Genomic DNA, 15,465 nt, shown 5'->3' with positions numbered 1-15,465 from the left:
CGGCATTTCCATGCGCTGCTCTGGTTTACCAGAAACGGCCTAGTCATGCTGGCCACATGACCTGAAAGCTGTACACCAGCTCCCTCGGCCAATAACGTGAGATGAGCGCACAACCCCAGAGTCAGTCATGACTGGACCTAATGGTCAGGGGTCCGTTTACCTTTTTATGAGGTATTTTAACTACAGTGGTACCTCAGGTTAAGAACTTAATTTGTTCCGGAGGTCCGTTCTTAACCTGAAACTGTTCTTAACCTGAGGTACCACTTTAGCTAAAGGGGCCTCCCGCTGTTGCCCCCCCCCCCACGGTTTGTGTTCTCACCCTGAAGCAAAGTTCTTAACCCGAGGTATTACTTCTGGGTCAGCGGAGTCTGTAACCTGAAGCGCCTGTAACCTGAGGTACCACTGTATTGCTTTTCACTAGTTTGTTTTTATTAGTTTGCGTTTTATAATGTTTTTTAATGTCTTAAGCTGCCTTGAATCCCAGCTTGGGAGAAAGGCAGTACAGATTATTATATTATATTATATTATATTATATCATATTATATTATATTATATTATATTATATTATATTATATTATATTATATTAAGAGTCTCAAGAGACTCTTGAGAGTCCCATGGACTGCAAGAAGATCAAACCTATCCATTCTTCAGGAAATGAGCCCTGAGTGCTCACTGGAAGGACAGATCGTGAAGCTGAGGCTCCAATACTTTGGCCACCTCATGAGAAGAGAAGAATCCTTGGAAAAGACCCTGATGTTGGGAAAGATGGAGGGCACTAGGAGAAGGGGACGACAGAGGACGAGATGGTTGGACAGTGTTCTCGAAGCTACGAACATGAGTTTGACCAAACTGCAGGAGGCAGTGGAAGACAGGAGTGCCTGGTGTGCTCTGGTCCATGCGGTCACGAAGAGTCAGACACGACTAAACGACTAAACAACAAACAATTATATTATATATGATTTTGCTTGTAGTAGAAAACAAAAGCAAATGTTTGCAACAGTGGGCATGTGCCAACATGAAATATGTCTGTTGAAAATAAGAAATTGGTAGGTGATAATTCCAAAACCTGTAACTGCAAGAAAAATGAATTAACAAGTGACGTTACAGTGGACGGTATCTTTACTGCATACTTCAATGACAAACTGCAAGAGTGCTTCCTCCATTGGAGCCTATGTATCTTTTTCTCTTTTCTTCTCTTCTTGGAAAACAGATCACATGGTACGCAGAGAAGTGCTGGGCACAATGCAGCCAAAGGGAAGTGTCTGGTGTTCTGTTTTGTTTTTTGACTATTGATTCCAATCGACGAGATAAGCATATACTTACGTTGTTCTGGTTGAAATCTGTGGGACCCTTCAGGTGCTCAGCAGGCTGGTTTGCATGGGCTCCTTTTACCCAAACACTGCAGTGCCTTTTCCTTGCAAGAACCAGGTACAAGCTAAAGGCAGAAGCTGTACCCAGCTAGGCTGCTTAAATCCCACTGTAGTCAATGGAATTAAAGATGCCCATGTGTCTACAATATGACAGCCAAATAGATGAATTGTTCCTTTAAAACCCAGCCGGAATTTTTCAGCTGCCCAAATGACACATGGTGGCTCCGATCCAACAGAGACTGGTTGCCACAAGTTCCACTGAAATTCCTGGGACTTGAGTTAGTTGTAACTAACTCGTTGCACTGATTTTGGTGGGGCTCAGTCACATCCTACCTGGCTGAGTTGCAACCATTGTGACTATGCAGTGATCAGGTCTACATCATTTGCCTGTAAAGGTTGTATGGAACATACAATGTTTAACTGTTGTGGGATGCTAAGGGTGAATAGCCTCTGATAGGTCTGCCGGTCATGTTAGCACCCTCTGAAAATGTGCTGATCCAACACACCATGTTTACAGGTTTCCCTGTAGGTGGGCTATATTTTTGAATGAATTCCAAAATCAGCAGTCCAGTGCCATGTGCTTTTGCACAGTCCTTCTTGTTCCCCTTATTTAGTTCTTAGTTTCAGCTGCCCCTAGTTCTATCAAGCTTCAGAGTTTGCCCTTAACTGTGGCCTTCAGTGAAGGTTATCATATTTCTTTGTCGGCAAGACGTTAGATATCAATTCTGTTCTTCCTGTCCATATAAGCCTTCTTTTCTGAAGTCCACAGAGAAAGCACCATTCAATATTTTCATGTCCTAGGATCCGACGTTGCTTGTAGCAGCTAGGAGTGATGCAAATGCGGAATTGGGTTTCTGAAGGAGCTCCTCCGGTTTGCCAAACTCCACTATCTGAAAGTCATTGGGAAAGAGATTGAACAAATATCAGGTGCCTTAGCAAATGTCAAGTATGAAGCAAGAATACAGTGTAGTTGGGGTCGTTGTTGTTTTTATGAGTTTCCTATCTTGTGAAAATTGCCTTGGGGAAGGAGAGCAGCAATTGGAGGGGGGGGAATACATAGTAATAGGGAAGAAAGGACTTCCTCAGTTCTGTCCCTTTATTGTGGGTTTGCTCTGCCCTGGTTTCCAATCGTCTGTAGGAGGATTTCTAAAATTAATTGTGGATTGTGCAGTTTGCCTACAGCTTTCAGTTCCTTTAGATCCTTTAGTTTAATGTCCCCCAATCTACATTACTGATGAATGTGTGTGTGTGTGTGTGTGTGTGTGCGTGCGTGCGTGCGCGTGCGCACACACACACACACACATATTTACACTTTTTTAAAAAAAGTTCAGACTTTTGGTAGCATCACTTACCCCAAAGTAGGCACAAAGGCTTGCCGTTTCTCAAAATAATCAGATTGCCTTAGAAGGCTATTTATTTGATGTGCTAATCTTTTTCTACCATTAGACGAGATGAAGCAACAGGCAGCAAGGTGTTAGAGCACAGAGCTATGCCACCATGCCAGCCTCTGCCCTCAAGTTTGCTGCAGGGAAGTATCCCACTGCCAGCATTGAAAGGGGATGGGAGAGAAATTCCATTCAGCCTCTGCCCATGGAATGCTGTGGGTGGGGTGGGCACCATCCTACCCTTTGCCTCCAGAAGAAAAACGTTTTGGGCCATCCCAGCTCCCTGTGTGAGGTTTCAGGTGTCATGCTGATTTCCAAAGCTGGGCTAAAACAGTATTTGCTGCCACCGGGAGATTAACAATCTTCCTTGCCTCATCTGAAATTGGTGCCTCCCATTTAAAATAACCCTGGTTATGTGAAAGATTGTCTCTATTATATCCCGCCAATTTTTATTTTTATTTTAATGTCCTTGCCCTCTTTTGACACTCAGGTTTTGCATCATCTGGGCCTGGTGCTTAATAATAGACTTCCAGGGCAGGATGGCTGCTCCCCTATGGCCACTGCAGACCTGGAGAGGCAACAAGAGCAAGGGAGAGGACATGTTATGGCAGTGTTCCCCTAGGACAGGGGTGCCTAATCTGTGCTCCCCCCCCCGCCCGATGTTGCTGGACTACAATTCCAGTCATCATCCCTGAACATTAGGAGGCCAGCCTTTAGCCACACCTCCCCTGGAGCACCTAACAGGCTTCTCCACCAAGAGATGCAAGAGCAAAGGTCCGCCGATATCGTCTGCCTGAGAAGAGCTATGTGACTCAAAGGAACTGAAACTCTTGCAAAAGCTTTAGAAACTATGTTTAGAAGATCCTGTAGCTCAATTTCAGACCAATTTTATTGGTCCTCGGTAGGAGCCATAGATGCCAAGTCTCCCGTTTTCCCTGGGAAATTCCCGTTTTTCCAGCTGTTCCTAGCTGAAAAAACGGATTTTTTTGTTTCCCCCCGGTTTATTCTGGCGCGGCGGCTATTTTGGAACTGGGCGGAGCATGCTCAGAAGCGACTTTTGATGCTGCTCTGCCCAGTTCCAAAATGGCTGCAGTGCGACTTCTGGTGCGGCAGCCATTTTGGAACTGGGCAAAGCAGCATCAAAAGTTATTTCCGGCCCGGTTCCTTATTTCTCTGACAGCAACTTGGCAGGTATGGTAGGAGCTATGAAGCTTATTATCATGATCATGATTTACTTCTATGGCTATTAAGTACCTTCCCCTTGTCCATCACCAACACACGGTCACACTGGTAGATGGTGTTCATACGATGAGCAATGGTCAAGACGGTGCAGTCGGCAAAAGCTTCCCGGATGGTCTGCTGAATCTGCACATCCGTCTCAGAATCGATGGATGCTGTTGCCTCGTCGAGAAGTATTATCTGCAGGAGTAATGATGTTTGCATTCACAACTTTAGAATATAGTCACACATACACCCTAGCAAGCATTGCAGAATGCTGGTAAGTGGGGAAGCATCACAGTTTCGCAGACAAAATGTCACAGGGCTAAATTTGTCGTCACTCTTCCCACACCATGGGGCACACCTAGCCATGTGTAAATATTAGGCTGTGTGCCAGATTTGGTCGAATCCCATTCCGATGTTCCAGAGGTCGGCCAGGGCTTCAAAAAAACAACAACCCCGATACACTTCATAGCAACAAAGAAAGAGTGACCATTGGGGGGGCATGTTTCTAAGACAAATTTACGTAAAGCACCTCATAGAAAACCTACAGTTGATAATAGTCATTCCAAGTTAGCGTTTCCCAAAGTGTGTTGTGCATACTCCTGGGGGTACACGAAAGGGTTTCAAAGGGCATAAGGCAGAATTTTTATTTTATTTTACTTGACCATAGTTGTTTTTAGCTACACGAAGCAATTAGAAATAGTATTATTAGAACCACCCCCAAATTACTTTTGCTTGAAAGGGGGCACACCAGTAAGACTGAACTCTCAAAAAGGGGATATGAGGTTATTGTAAGTTTGGGAAACGCTGCCCTAGGGCAGGTAATCAGAAGTTGTTTCATATACGAGAAGAAATGGCAGTATATGAAATAGAGGAACATTTATTAGATACAATGTGTGATGTAATGGAGAAATGTGTATTAGGTGAAAAGTATGATATTATGCCCTATATAAAAAGGGATGGGTATAAAAACAACATGGAAGGGAATGTGCGAAGTCAAATTATAAGAGAAATGTATAACAAATTTGAAGTTGAATAAAATAAAAAGAGTTGTTTCATATACAATAAACATCCAGACACATTTCAGTCCAAAACAGCCTCTCTCAGTGGGTCTGCTAAGGTCTTCGTTCTCATATGACATTAAAGAGAAAATAAAAATTTGGTGCCTTTCAGTTCAATTTTCCAGACACATCATAATGATAGAATTCCAGTGGTGTCCCTGCTTGGGAAACCAGATACTGCCCTTTAACAATGGTGGGAGTAACAAGCAATGCATATCAACATTCCCAAACGGCAGAGAGACTGCCATGTGGACACAGACTTCACAAAGACTCACAGTCGCCCGCTGGAAACTGGCAGCCAATTACAGCTTCCCAGCACAGAACCACCCGGTGAAACTGATGTGTGGGTGTGCGAATTTCACACACCTTAAGGTGTGCGTCGCTGAAACCTCAACAGGTGCACCTCTCCTCTCCCCTGCACGACACACTTCACCTGCCAAAAGCAGACATTCTCCCTTCTGCATGTTTATTGTGTTGTTATCGTTATTTAGGACTCGGCAGGCATAAAAGAGTCCTGACTCTCACGCTCCCTTTGCAATGTGTGCAAACAGGAGCTCAGTGCCAAGGGCAGTTACGGCCTGCATCAGAGGGAGAGGTAAGACAGCAGGCCCCCTCCCTCAAACCTGGCTGAGACCAGCTGCCATTTGACTGCTCCCCTTCATGAACAGGTCCAATCTATGTCTTCTTCATCTGGCCACAGCAGAGGGAGAATGAGACAGAGAGGCTCTGCCCATTGGCTCAGTTGGGACCAGCTTCCATTTGGTTCTTCCCCTTCCAGAAGTGACTCTGCTGGCATCCCATTCTACCTAGCTGCACCAGAGGGACAGATGAGACAGGAAGGCCCTCCCATTGGCCCAGATGGAACCATGTGGCTCTCCCCCTCCCAGATTTTCTTCCCTGAACTCAGTCTAGCTGCAGCAGAGGAAGAATCCAGCTGCCATTTGGCTATGCCCTGAACTGCCTCCACCAACAGCCATCTTGCTTGGTCATTCTGCAACGTCATTCTGTAACAGAATGTGCCACCTGTGCTTGGGAAAGAGCCACGCCTTGGTGGTAGAGCATTTGCCTTGCATGCAGAAGGTCCCAGGTTCAATCCCTGGCATCTCCAGGTAGATAGGAAACCCTGGAGAGCTGCTGCCAGTCAGTGTGGACAACACTAGATAGACCAATGGACCAACCTGGTATACAGAAACTTCAGTTGTTCTGAACTGTGTTAGAGACATCAGGACTGGGACCCAGAAACAGGCCAAGAGGCAGTGCAGCTGGTGAACACCCAGTGTCAGCTAATAATCTGGTTTACAGGTTTCAAATAAATCATGGCTTCCTACTGTTTGAAGGAGGGATGTGGTGAAGTTTTTCAGCATTCAGGAGGATCTGGTACCATAAACTGTGATTGCCATGGTAGAGCCCAAACTCAGTATCCCTTAAGGTCCACTTAAACCAATACAGTGGTACGTCAGGTTGAGTACCCAATCTGTTCCGGGGTGCCGTTTGCACCCTGAAAAGTACTCAACCCGAGCGGTTCTTTAGCGCATGCGCGAAGCCCAATAGTGTGCTTCTGCGCACGTGCAAAGCGTGCAAAACGTGCAAAACACTTCTGCGCATGCATGCGCGGCGAAGCCCAGAAGTAAACACTTCTGGGTCCGCCGAGTACGCAACCCGAAAGTACGTAACCCGCAGCATACACAACCCGAGGTATGACTGTATTGGGATTCATTGTTAGCTAGGGGAGACAAAGCTGACATCTTTTCAAGGAGGGGGAAAGGACAAGAGGGTGTGCTAGTTATCTAAAGCAATAGCACCACCTTGCTCTTAGGGCAAGGATGGCTGCTCAGGTAGCAGCACCAATAGAGAAGGAAGCAGGACCCACCCATACGAGACCCTCTGAAATATTTGCAAATGGTTGCAGTTGCTTTGACAAAGTTCCGTGATGGTGGTGTGTCATCATGATGAACGTGAAATGTGCCCCAAATTTATTATTACAGCTCTTGAACTGTGCTATAATTTCAGCAGTTTGTCATATTAATGAGGCAACATAAATCAGCGCAGGAGCACAACTAAAGCAGGGTGGAAGTATCAACACAGCAGGGGAGGAATGAATGGGAAGAACATTTGAATGAGGTCCAATAACAGAAAGTTATTGAAATCGGCTCTGGCAAGCTCAGGGACAGAATGTAAAAAGAACCCTGGTCAGGGATCAGGTCGAAGGTCCACCTAGGTTCAGCATCCTGTTTCTTGCAGATGCTTCTGGGAAGGCCACCAGCAGGATTTCAAAGGAAGCAGGTCTCTCTCACTCATCCCTGCAAGCAGCTCTGCTGTCAGTAAATGTCCCTGGGTGCCACAAGAGTGTTGTTGTGCTCAGGTCCTGCTAACAGGCTTCCCACTGAAATCAAGAGCCAAGAGCTCAAGAAGAGCCCTAATGGATCAGTCCAAATGGCCCATCTAGTCCAGCATCCTGTTCTCATGGTGGTCAGTGTTCCTGCATTGCAGTATTGTCTACACTGACTTGGCAGGGTTTCAGGTGGGGAGTCCCTCCCAGCCCTAACCGGAGATGCAATTGGGGATTGAACCTGCAACCTTCTGCATGCAAGGCAGATGTTCTACCGTGGAGCTACAACCCTTCCCTTTAGAAACGAATGCAAAGAAGGAGAAATGCAGGAAGAAGTGTGTTTTTAGGACCTAGGGTGCCTTATGCATTCCGGAACAGTCGAGAAACAGCGACCACTCCAGGAACTCACTTTTGAATTTCGGAGGAGCGCCCTCGCCATGCAGAGCAGCTGCCGCTGCCCCACGGAGAAGTTCTCTCCATTTTCAACCACCTCTGCTTCTAACTTCCCTGGCAGTTTTGAAACCTAGGATACAAGAGAAACGCCGCCATGATTATACATTTTATTATTTGTTGCACACACCACAACAACAGGGCAGGAAACCATCTTTGACACAACGTCACTGATCCCTGTCGAGTATAAGGAGATGGATGTGCAAGAGGGAAGAGGGAAAAGCTGCTTGAACGTCTGATGGCGGCAGGCAAGGGTGAGAGTGGGGGGAAGCAACTGAGGGGCAGGAGGAATGACGAAGGAGTGATGTGAATAAAAGATCTGGCACGGAGGCGTTTTGGGATGGCGACCAGATTCTGCTTTGAGCAAACAATCACCGCACAATGGTGATACTGTATGGAAAACATACACCACCCGGCCAGGTTCAAGGTTCTTGTGTTATTTTACAAGGCCCTTAACAACTTGGGCCCAGGGTGGCTCAGGGACCACCTGATCTCTTATACCCTTCCTCTATCATTGAGGCCTTTGGGGGAAATCGCTGTTAGTGGTCCCCATGGCTCAGATGCACGACTCGCACCCACAAGGAGCCATGTGTTCCGTATAGTGGGACCAATTTTGCAGAGCAGGCCCCTCTCTGTTGAACATCTGGCGCTTATGAAATGAATACATTATCATTATTATTATTATGATGATTACTCCATCAGGCTTTTTAACTGAACTCTTAGATTCTGTAGTTTTAACTCATTTTTAGCCCTGTTGTATTGGGCCTCTTGCACACTGCTTAGAAATGGATGTGATTAAGAGGTATACAAACTGTTGAAGTAAATAAAGGAATTAATGAAAAAAAGAGAAATCATATTTCTTTCATTGGGTGAGCGGGTGGGTGGTGTGGGTGGGTGGGTGTGTAAAACTAACTACCTGCCAATAGATTGACTCACTCTCCCCCAAACCCCCTACCCTAACCTCTCTTTCCGTTTTCAGCATGATTTGCTTCCCAAGGGATGGGGAACACCTGTGGTTCTCCAGATGCAGCTGAAGTACAACTTGGGGTGAATCTCTCTCTCGCTCTCTGTTTTGCACATTTCCACATCAGTTTGCATTTATTTTTTTAAAAGTGAAAGTCCTCATGGAAATCCATCAGCATTTAAGTGTGAATTTCCTCTAATATAGACAGTTTGTTTCCAAATTTTGTCTAACACACAATTTTTTGTGAAGCGATTTCCTTTAATATAATGCATCTTTGTATGCTATTTCCATGAATATATGTGCATCTATACAACCTTTACCCCAGCATTTTCATTTTTGTAAAATTTACCTTGCTAGAAAATGGCATGGCAAAATTCGGAGAAGTGTAGATTTTGAAGGACGGCTGTGTTTTGCTTCTTGTATTGTTTCAGAAAGTGCAAATTAAGCCGGTTCATTTCTTAATGTAAACTGGATTGAATTTCTCCTCCATTCCTAACTACAGCTCCCATAATTGGTCAACACTGGCCATGCTGGCTGGGGCTGATGGGAATTGGAGTCCAACCACATCAGGAGGTTTCCCCATCCCATCCCTGACCTTGACCCAGAGGATTACTGGCTGCTGAGTCAATATCCCAGCTTAATCTGTTTGGATTTCCCTCCTCTCACAAGGAGCACTGGTGGCAAAGCAGAACAACAAATTGAAATCCTGCGGCACCTGGGCAAATGCTCAGAGCAGCTTGTGTAAACATTTATAGTTTTACAATTAAAATGAAGGCGGGGTGGCGGGGGAGCCGATTTTATTAGAGCTGCTCTAAGGCTTTGACAGGTGCTACTGTTTCCAAGCAATTCTCTGCTCATCCCATGCTTCTGATTGGACGAGAAATTGCAGGTAACTCCTGCTGGTATACTTGGGCAAGTGCCCATAGTCCTGCTGACCCAGGAATTGATTGACTCTAGAGGACCTGTTCTCATAGCTGCCAAGTTATCCCTTTTTTAAAGGGATTTTCCCTTATGCTGAATAGGCTTCCTCGTGAGAAAAGGGAAAACTTGGCAGCTATGCCTGTTCTATTCCACTTCTTTATAAAGCTTCTAAATCTGCTAAATTTCCCATTTTCCTCCCTTTTCTGCTAAGATTCTGTCTGTCTTCTGCCTACACATTCATTACCTGTCCCGAGCTACCAGATCCCTGCCTTTTGAGCCTGACAGCCTTATGAACACTATGAGGTATACAGTACATCTCTTACTATGTAATATTTTTACAAGGGAAAAAGTTGTCTTGCTGTAATTTGTGTGGTCACCAATAGGTGTAAATGGGGGAGACAGCAAGGGAGTTGGGTATAGGCAGAGTTGTCTCTTTGCAACATGGGGGCTGCATTTGTACAGCTGAAGGCACAACCCCAGCACAAACACACACACACACACACACACACACACACACATGTATTTGCACTTTGCATAGTCAAGTGGAGTCCCCCAAAGCCCCCAGGCAGCCCCCAAGCGGAATGATGACACAAGACCACGTTCTATGGGATTAAAATTGGCCACAACTTTATTAAGAGTTCGGATGTAGGGAGACCTTGGCTCAGGCATCCCATCCCCCAGCCGGGGATCAGGGTAATTTCAGGGTTATCCAGCATGTGGGGGGGGGTGGGGGGTGGGCTAGCTCTGGAGAACATATGTTCAAGCAGATAGCCTGTCCCCCCCCCTCGATCGTAGCCGCTGGAGGGGGAGGGCAATGACAGCCTAATGCATATGGTCAATGCCTCCCCCTTAGCCCCATTTACAGGAACCCTGTTATTGCCGCCGCAATGGGGGCGGGGGATCACCGCCCCACGCCCCCCTATTTATGCAGATGACTAAAGGATTCCGCCCAAGGCCTGCATCCACCAAAACTGTGACGAATTGCTACAGGAAAGGCAAAACCTGCCAATGCAGGGAAAATTCATTTCCGGCCCTTCAACAGCAGCCTTGTCGTAGCAGCGCCTGCATGTGTGTACACCTGTGGAAGGAAATAACCTGTCATGCAATCATTAATTTTTTGGGAGTGGAGGGTGGGAAAGCTCTGGAGCCATCAACTGATTCCCAGGAATGACTCTGCTTCAGCCGTGTTCAAAGTAAGGTTACCTCCTCCTACCTGGCCAATCCCCCCGGCAACGCCTCCCCCGAGCTGGATTGGACAGGTAACTTCATGGACGGAGTCCACAAGTATCCAGCCCAGGAAGGCAGCACTGGCCTCCGAACTTCCAGGGCTGCCCCAGGGATCCCAGGGGGCTGCGCATTTCCATGCAAGATGCGCCTCCCCTTTTATGTGGGGAACGGTCATTCTGAAACAATACAAGAACCAAAACACAGCCATGCTTCGAAATCTACACTTCTCCGAATTTTGCAATGCCATTTCTCCAGCCATCAATTATTTCTGCCTTTTAAAAGAGGAAAGGACAATTAAGAATGTAATTAGTGAACATTAATTGTTCAAATCTTAAATGGGACTGGATATTAGCCACATTATTCTCACTACTGCTTTGGTATCTTGTGATTAATGATACATGGTTAACAGGGAATCAAAATTTTCCATATGCTGTCATTTACATCAGACAATAATAGATTAGATTGGGAAAACAAAGAAATACATATATATATATATAACATACTGTGTTTTTCATAAATGTTCTCCTCAGAGCTTGCCAAATTTCATCGTCTGTGTGGTCTTTAAATGGATCTAAGTTGTACCTGTAAGGTAGGAATGAGAATGAAAGAAGCACATTGCCCCTGAGAAAGAAAACATTGCCTGCTGCTGCAGTTCTTGTGGACTAGACCCTTGGATTCATTATTATTGCACAGTTGAGACTGAGGGCAAGAAACATGGAGGGACATTGTTGCCATGTCCTGTTTGTGAGCTTCTGGAGATATCTGATTGTATGGAACAGAATGCTGGATTAGATGAGCTTTGGCTTGTTTGAGAAAGGCAACATCTATGCTCTTAAGAAGTTATCTGTGGGATATAGCGGCCTCATATAAACAGCTTGCATAGCTCTAGTTAATGAATGAAGGGTTAAGATCATAGAGTAAACTGTCCTGCCAGGCTTAGCTAGGTCACACCCCCTCACCTTGGGAGGAAAGGTTACGTATCTACCAAAACCTTTGTTCTCTCTCTTTCTTTCCACCATGAAAACAACCAGAAAGGATGTCTGGGCTAAATGCTCCAAGCCAGACCATGTGGGTTTAGCAAGCCATCTTTGTGTTTTTATACAAATCATTTAGAAACATTTACCAATTTCGAAGCTAAGTTAAACTGCCTGTCTTTTGTTGGCTGCTGCTGTATGGAAAAGCACATAAATCTGACCTTTGAAGAGTTTGTAAGTAAACCATTTTTATTTTACAAACAGTGTGGTATCTTTTTATGCTAAAGGGAAGTGGGAGCTTTGGAATAAACTTAGAAGGGGATATTTTAAAGGTCTAACAGCCTACTGTATATTTCCACACTTTACTTTGCTGCATGTTTTTTGATTTTAAATCTCTGCTGGGGCTTTCTCACCAACAAATACTTGCCCCAAACCAGCATCAGGGCATCCAGGGAATTCTCATTCTACTATTTTAAACCAATTTATTAACCAAAATACCAACATTACTGGTGTTAGCAGGGTCTTTTAAATAATACCAGTAGAGTCCAGAGAGAAAAGAAATCCTGATAACATTGTATTACATGACCATTGTATAAGATCTCCTTACTGTATTTACCTGGAAAGCAGACCATTTCTCTCATCTTACTCCATGCGTTTAACCTTTGACTGGCTCAATGAGGCATTATACTTTTTACATGCAAATACGTAGAGTTCTAAAACTGAAAAGGGGGCTTCCATTGCCTTACACTGCAGTCCTATGCATGTTGACTCAGAAGTAAGTCCCACCATGTCCAATGGCACTGCAATCTGAAAGTCATTTACTTGGGAATAAGTTGTACTGAGCTCTGTGTGACGTACTTCTGAATAAATGTACTTGGACTTGAACCCCTTTACATACAAACGGTGGCACTGACTATTTTAAGAATGGCTGACTTATGTGTCCTTATGTCTGAGTTTGTGGGGTTTGTGGGGGGCTGGGTGCTTCTTGGGATATTTGTTTATGTATGTACAATGTTCTGTGTGCTTTTTTCTTTCTGGTATACCAGAGTCCCCAAACTAAGGCCCGGGGGCCGGATGCCACCCAATCGCCTTTTCAATCCGGCCTGTGGACAGTCCAGGAATCAGCATGTTTTTACGTGAGTAGAATGTGTCCTTTTATTTAAAATGCATCTCTGGGTTTTTTGTGGGGCATAGGAATTTGTTCATTTTTTTTCCTTCAAAATATAGTCCGGCCCCCTGCTGAAAAAGTTTGCTGACCCCTGTTATACTATAGTTATACTATAGGAAAGGAAATACAGTGATACCTTGGTTCTCAAATGCCTTGGTTCTCAAATGCCTTGGTACTCAAATGTCTTGGTTCTCAAACACCAAAAACCCGCAAGTAAGTGTTCTGCTTTTCAAATGTTTTGGGGAAGCCGAACATCTGGTGTGGCTGTTGGCCATCGTTTCTGGGGCGCCTGCACCTTTCAGAAGCTGCACCTTGGTTTTCGAACATTTCAGAAGTCAAACAGACTTCCGGAACAGATTAGGTTTGGCGCTTTTGTTTTTGCTATTTTTTGTGTGTTTTCGTTTTTGAGGCTTTTTCAGTTAATTTGTTTTTGTGACTGTGTGGAACCCCAGTTCTGCTACTACTGATTGACCGTGTGACTGCAGAAATGGATAAAAGCGCCACCCCCTCCCATCCAAACAATGTGTGCAGGTAAGAAAAAAAATTATTTTTAATTTTTATCATTTACAATACTGTCTTATTTATTTTATAGCACAGTACATTGATTATTGCTTTCATTTTAATGATCAATGGTCCCGTGAGATCATAAAACTTATGTTAAATTGCTGTTTATGGGGTTGTTTTCAAAAAGTCTGGAACGGATTAATCCATTTTGCATTACTTTCTATGAGAAAGTGCACCTTGGTTTTGGAACGCTTTGGTTTTGGAATGGACTTCCGAAACGGATTAAGTTTGAGAACCAAGGTACCACTGTAAATAAAGCATACATATATCTGCATGTTTTCTGGGAAGCAGAGCTCACCCCTTCAGGTCTCCTCTCCCTCAATAGTCACCTGGAATCAGCCATTCCAACAGGCTGCCTCACTGGGAGAGATTGGAAGCAGGAGGCTCACTCCATCAGCTTTTCCGAAAGACCAGCTCCACCAGGAACCTTCTTCCCTTGAACTGTGCCAGCTGATCATTATAAGAACCGCTTACAAATTCATGCCTGAGTTTTTATTTTCCTCTTCCCTCCCTGTACATTTTCCTTTGTGTGTCTTTTTAAAAAAAAAAAAAAAAGACTAAGCCTGCAGGCAGGGACTGTCTTTTTTAAATTGCGTATTAGCCACTCCAGGAGCCTTTTTGGCTAAAAAGTGCACTACAAATGCTCTAAATAAATAAATCAATAAAATAATTTCTTAAATTGGTTTTCCGTCCTAACTTCCAATGCAAAGTACATATACTGTAGAGATGCCACGACAGCCACTTGGTGTTCACAGGGTCTGCCTTTCGATTGTTTACCAGATGTTTAGGTTCTGCATCACTGTACCTTTCCCCCTTTCCTCTATGACCCAACCTGAGTCAAGAACTTACTGGGTTACTTTATGCAAAGTACTCTCTGTCTCAACCTCCTGTCTGCAGCAAAGGGCAAATCATGTTGATGTTCTTCCCCTTCCCTTACAGAGTGATTTTGAAACTAGCACTAGTTGGTTAGGTTTCACTTTTGCAGCAAAGGTTAATTTGATAATTGTCACAACAGCTACCTTACTGTACCTACAAACAGAACGGGATCTTGAGGAATGACCGACAACTTGGTCCTTAGAGACTCCAAACTAATACAGAGGATATCAACCTTGTCAATGAGGATGGTGCCAGCAGTTGGTTCCACTAGTCTGAACAAGGCGACCCCTAAGGATGATTTTCCTGAAAGAAGGATGCAGCATTTAAGAAACCAAATACGTGGGTTTTCATCCTACTGAAAAAGTTCTAGATCAAGCGTGCAGGGTGGTGATTTCTGAGTGGGGAACCAGCATTTCCCTCCAGAAACCTGCAGATAAGCAAGGGGCTTGGTTGGTGGACCATGGGATGAAGACTGGATTCCATCATGTAATGAACTGAAATCACAATGGGATCCAAATAGAGTCTGATTGTCCCACATTAAGCCAAGCTATTTCCTGATTCTGGGTGGGAGGGAAATGATTTAATCCAAGGCAATCCAATATGAGCCCAGCAGGGCTTGCCCAGCGGCGGAGCTAGCCGCTTGGGCACCCGCAGTGGAGCACATGCCGTGCACCTGGGGGGGTGGGGTGAGCTGCCCAGGGGGGCGATTGACACTGCGCTCAGCGCCCATTCGGGGTGACTGGTGCAGCGATTGGTGCGCAGGGGGCCGTTCGGTGCCCATTGGGGGCGATTGGCTCGCCCATTGGTGCCCATTGGGAGCTAATGGTGTGGCAACTGGTGCCCGGGGGGGGGGATGGCAATCCGCCCAGGGGGGATTTTGTCACCCTCCATGGATGACACATGGGGTGGGCCGCCCCCACAACCCCCCTTCCTATGCCCCTGGGCTTGCCCATC

At 45.2% G+C, this 15,465-nt stretch overlaps 1 protein-coding gene across 1 annotated transcript in view; it reads right to left on the bottom strand.

The window, feature by feature from the left end:
* Positions 1-1,688: 1,688 nt before the first annotated feature.
* Positions 1,689-15,465, bottom strand: part of LOC118086797 (ATP-binding cassette sub-family C member 12) — a 67,948-nt gene continuing 54,171 nt past the window's right edge. Inside the window, exons 26-30 of the mRNA XM_060276464.1 lie at positions 14,655-14,814; positions 11,433-11,511; positions 7,777-7,890; positions 4,011-4,175; positions 1,689-2,261 (exon numbers count right to left, since the gene is read on the bottom strand). Of these exons, the coding sequence (XP_060132447.1) occupies positions 2,169-2,261; positions 4,011-4,175; positions 7,777-7,890; positions 11,433-11,511; positions 14,655-14,814 (611 nt within the window). The 3' untranslated portion in view covers positions 1,689-2,168. The remainder of the gene's footprint in view (positions 2,262-4,010; positions 4,176-7,776; positions 7,891-11,432; positions 11,512-14,654; positions 14,815-15,465) is intronic.

The sequence above is a fragment of the Zootoca vivipara genome, chromosome 6, assembly GCF_963506605.1.
Source record: "Zootoca vivipara chromosome 6, rZooViv1.1, whole genome shotgun sequence".
Taxonomy (NCBI): domain Eukaryota; kingdom Metazoa; phylum Chordata; class Lepidosauria; order Squamata; family Lacertidae; genus Zootoca; species Zootoca vivipara.
The sequence above is the reverse complement of the archived record's forward strand: the minus strand, read 5'-3'. Positions and strand labels throughout refer to the sequence as shown.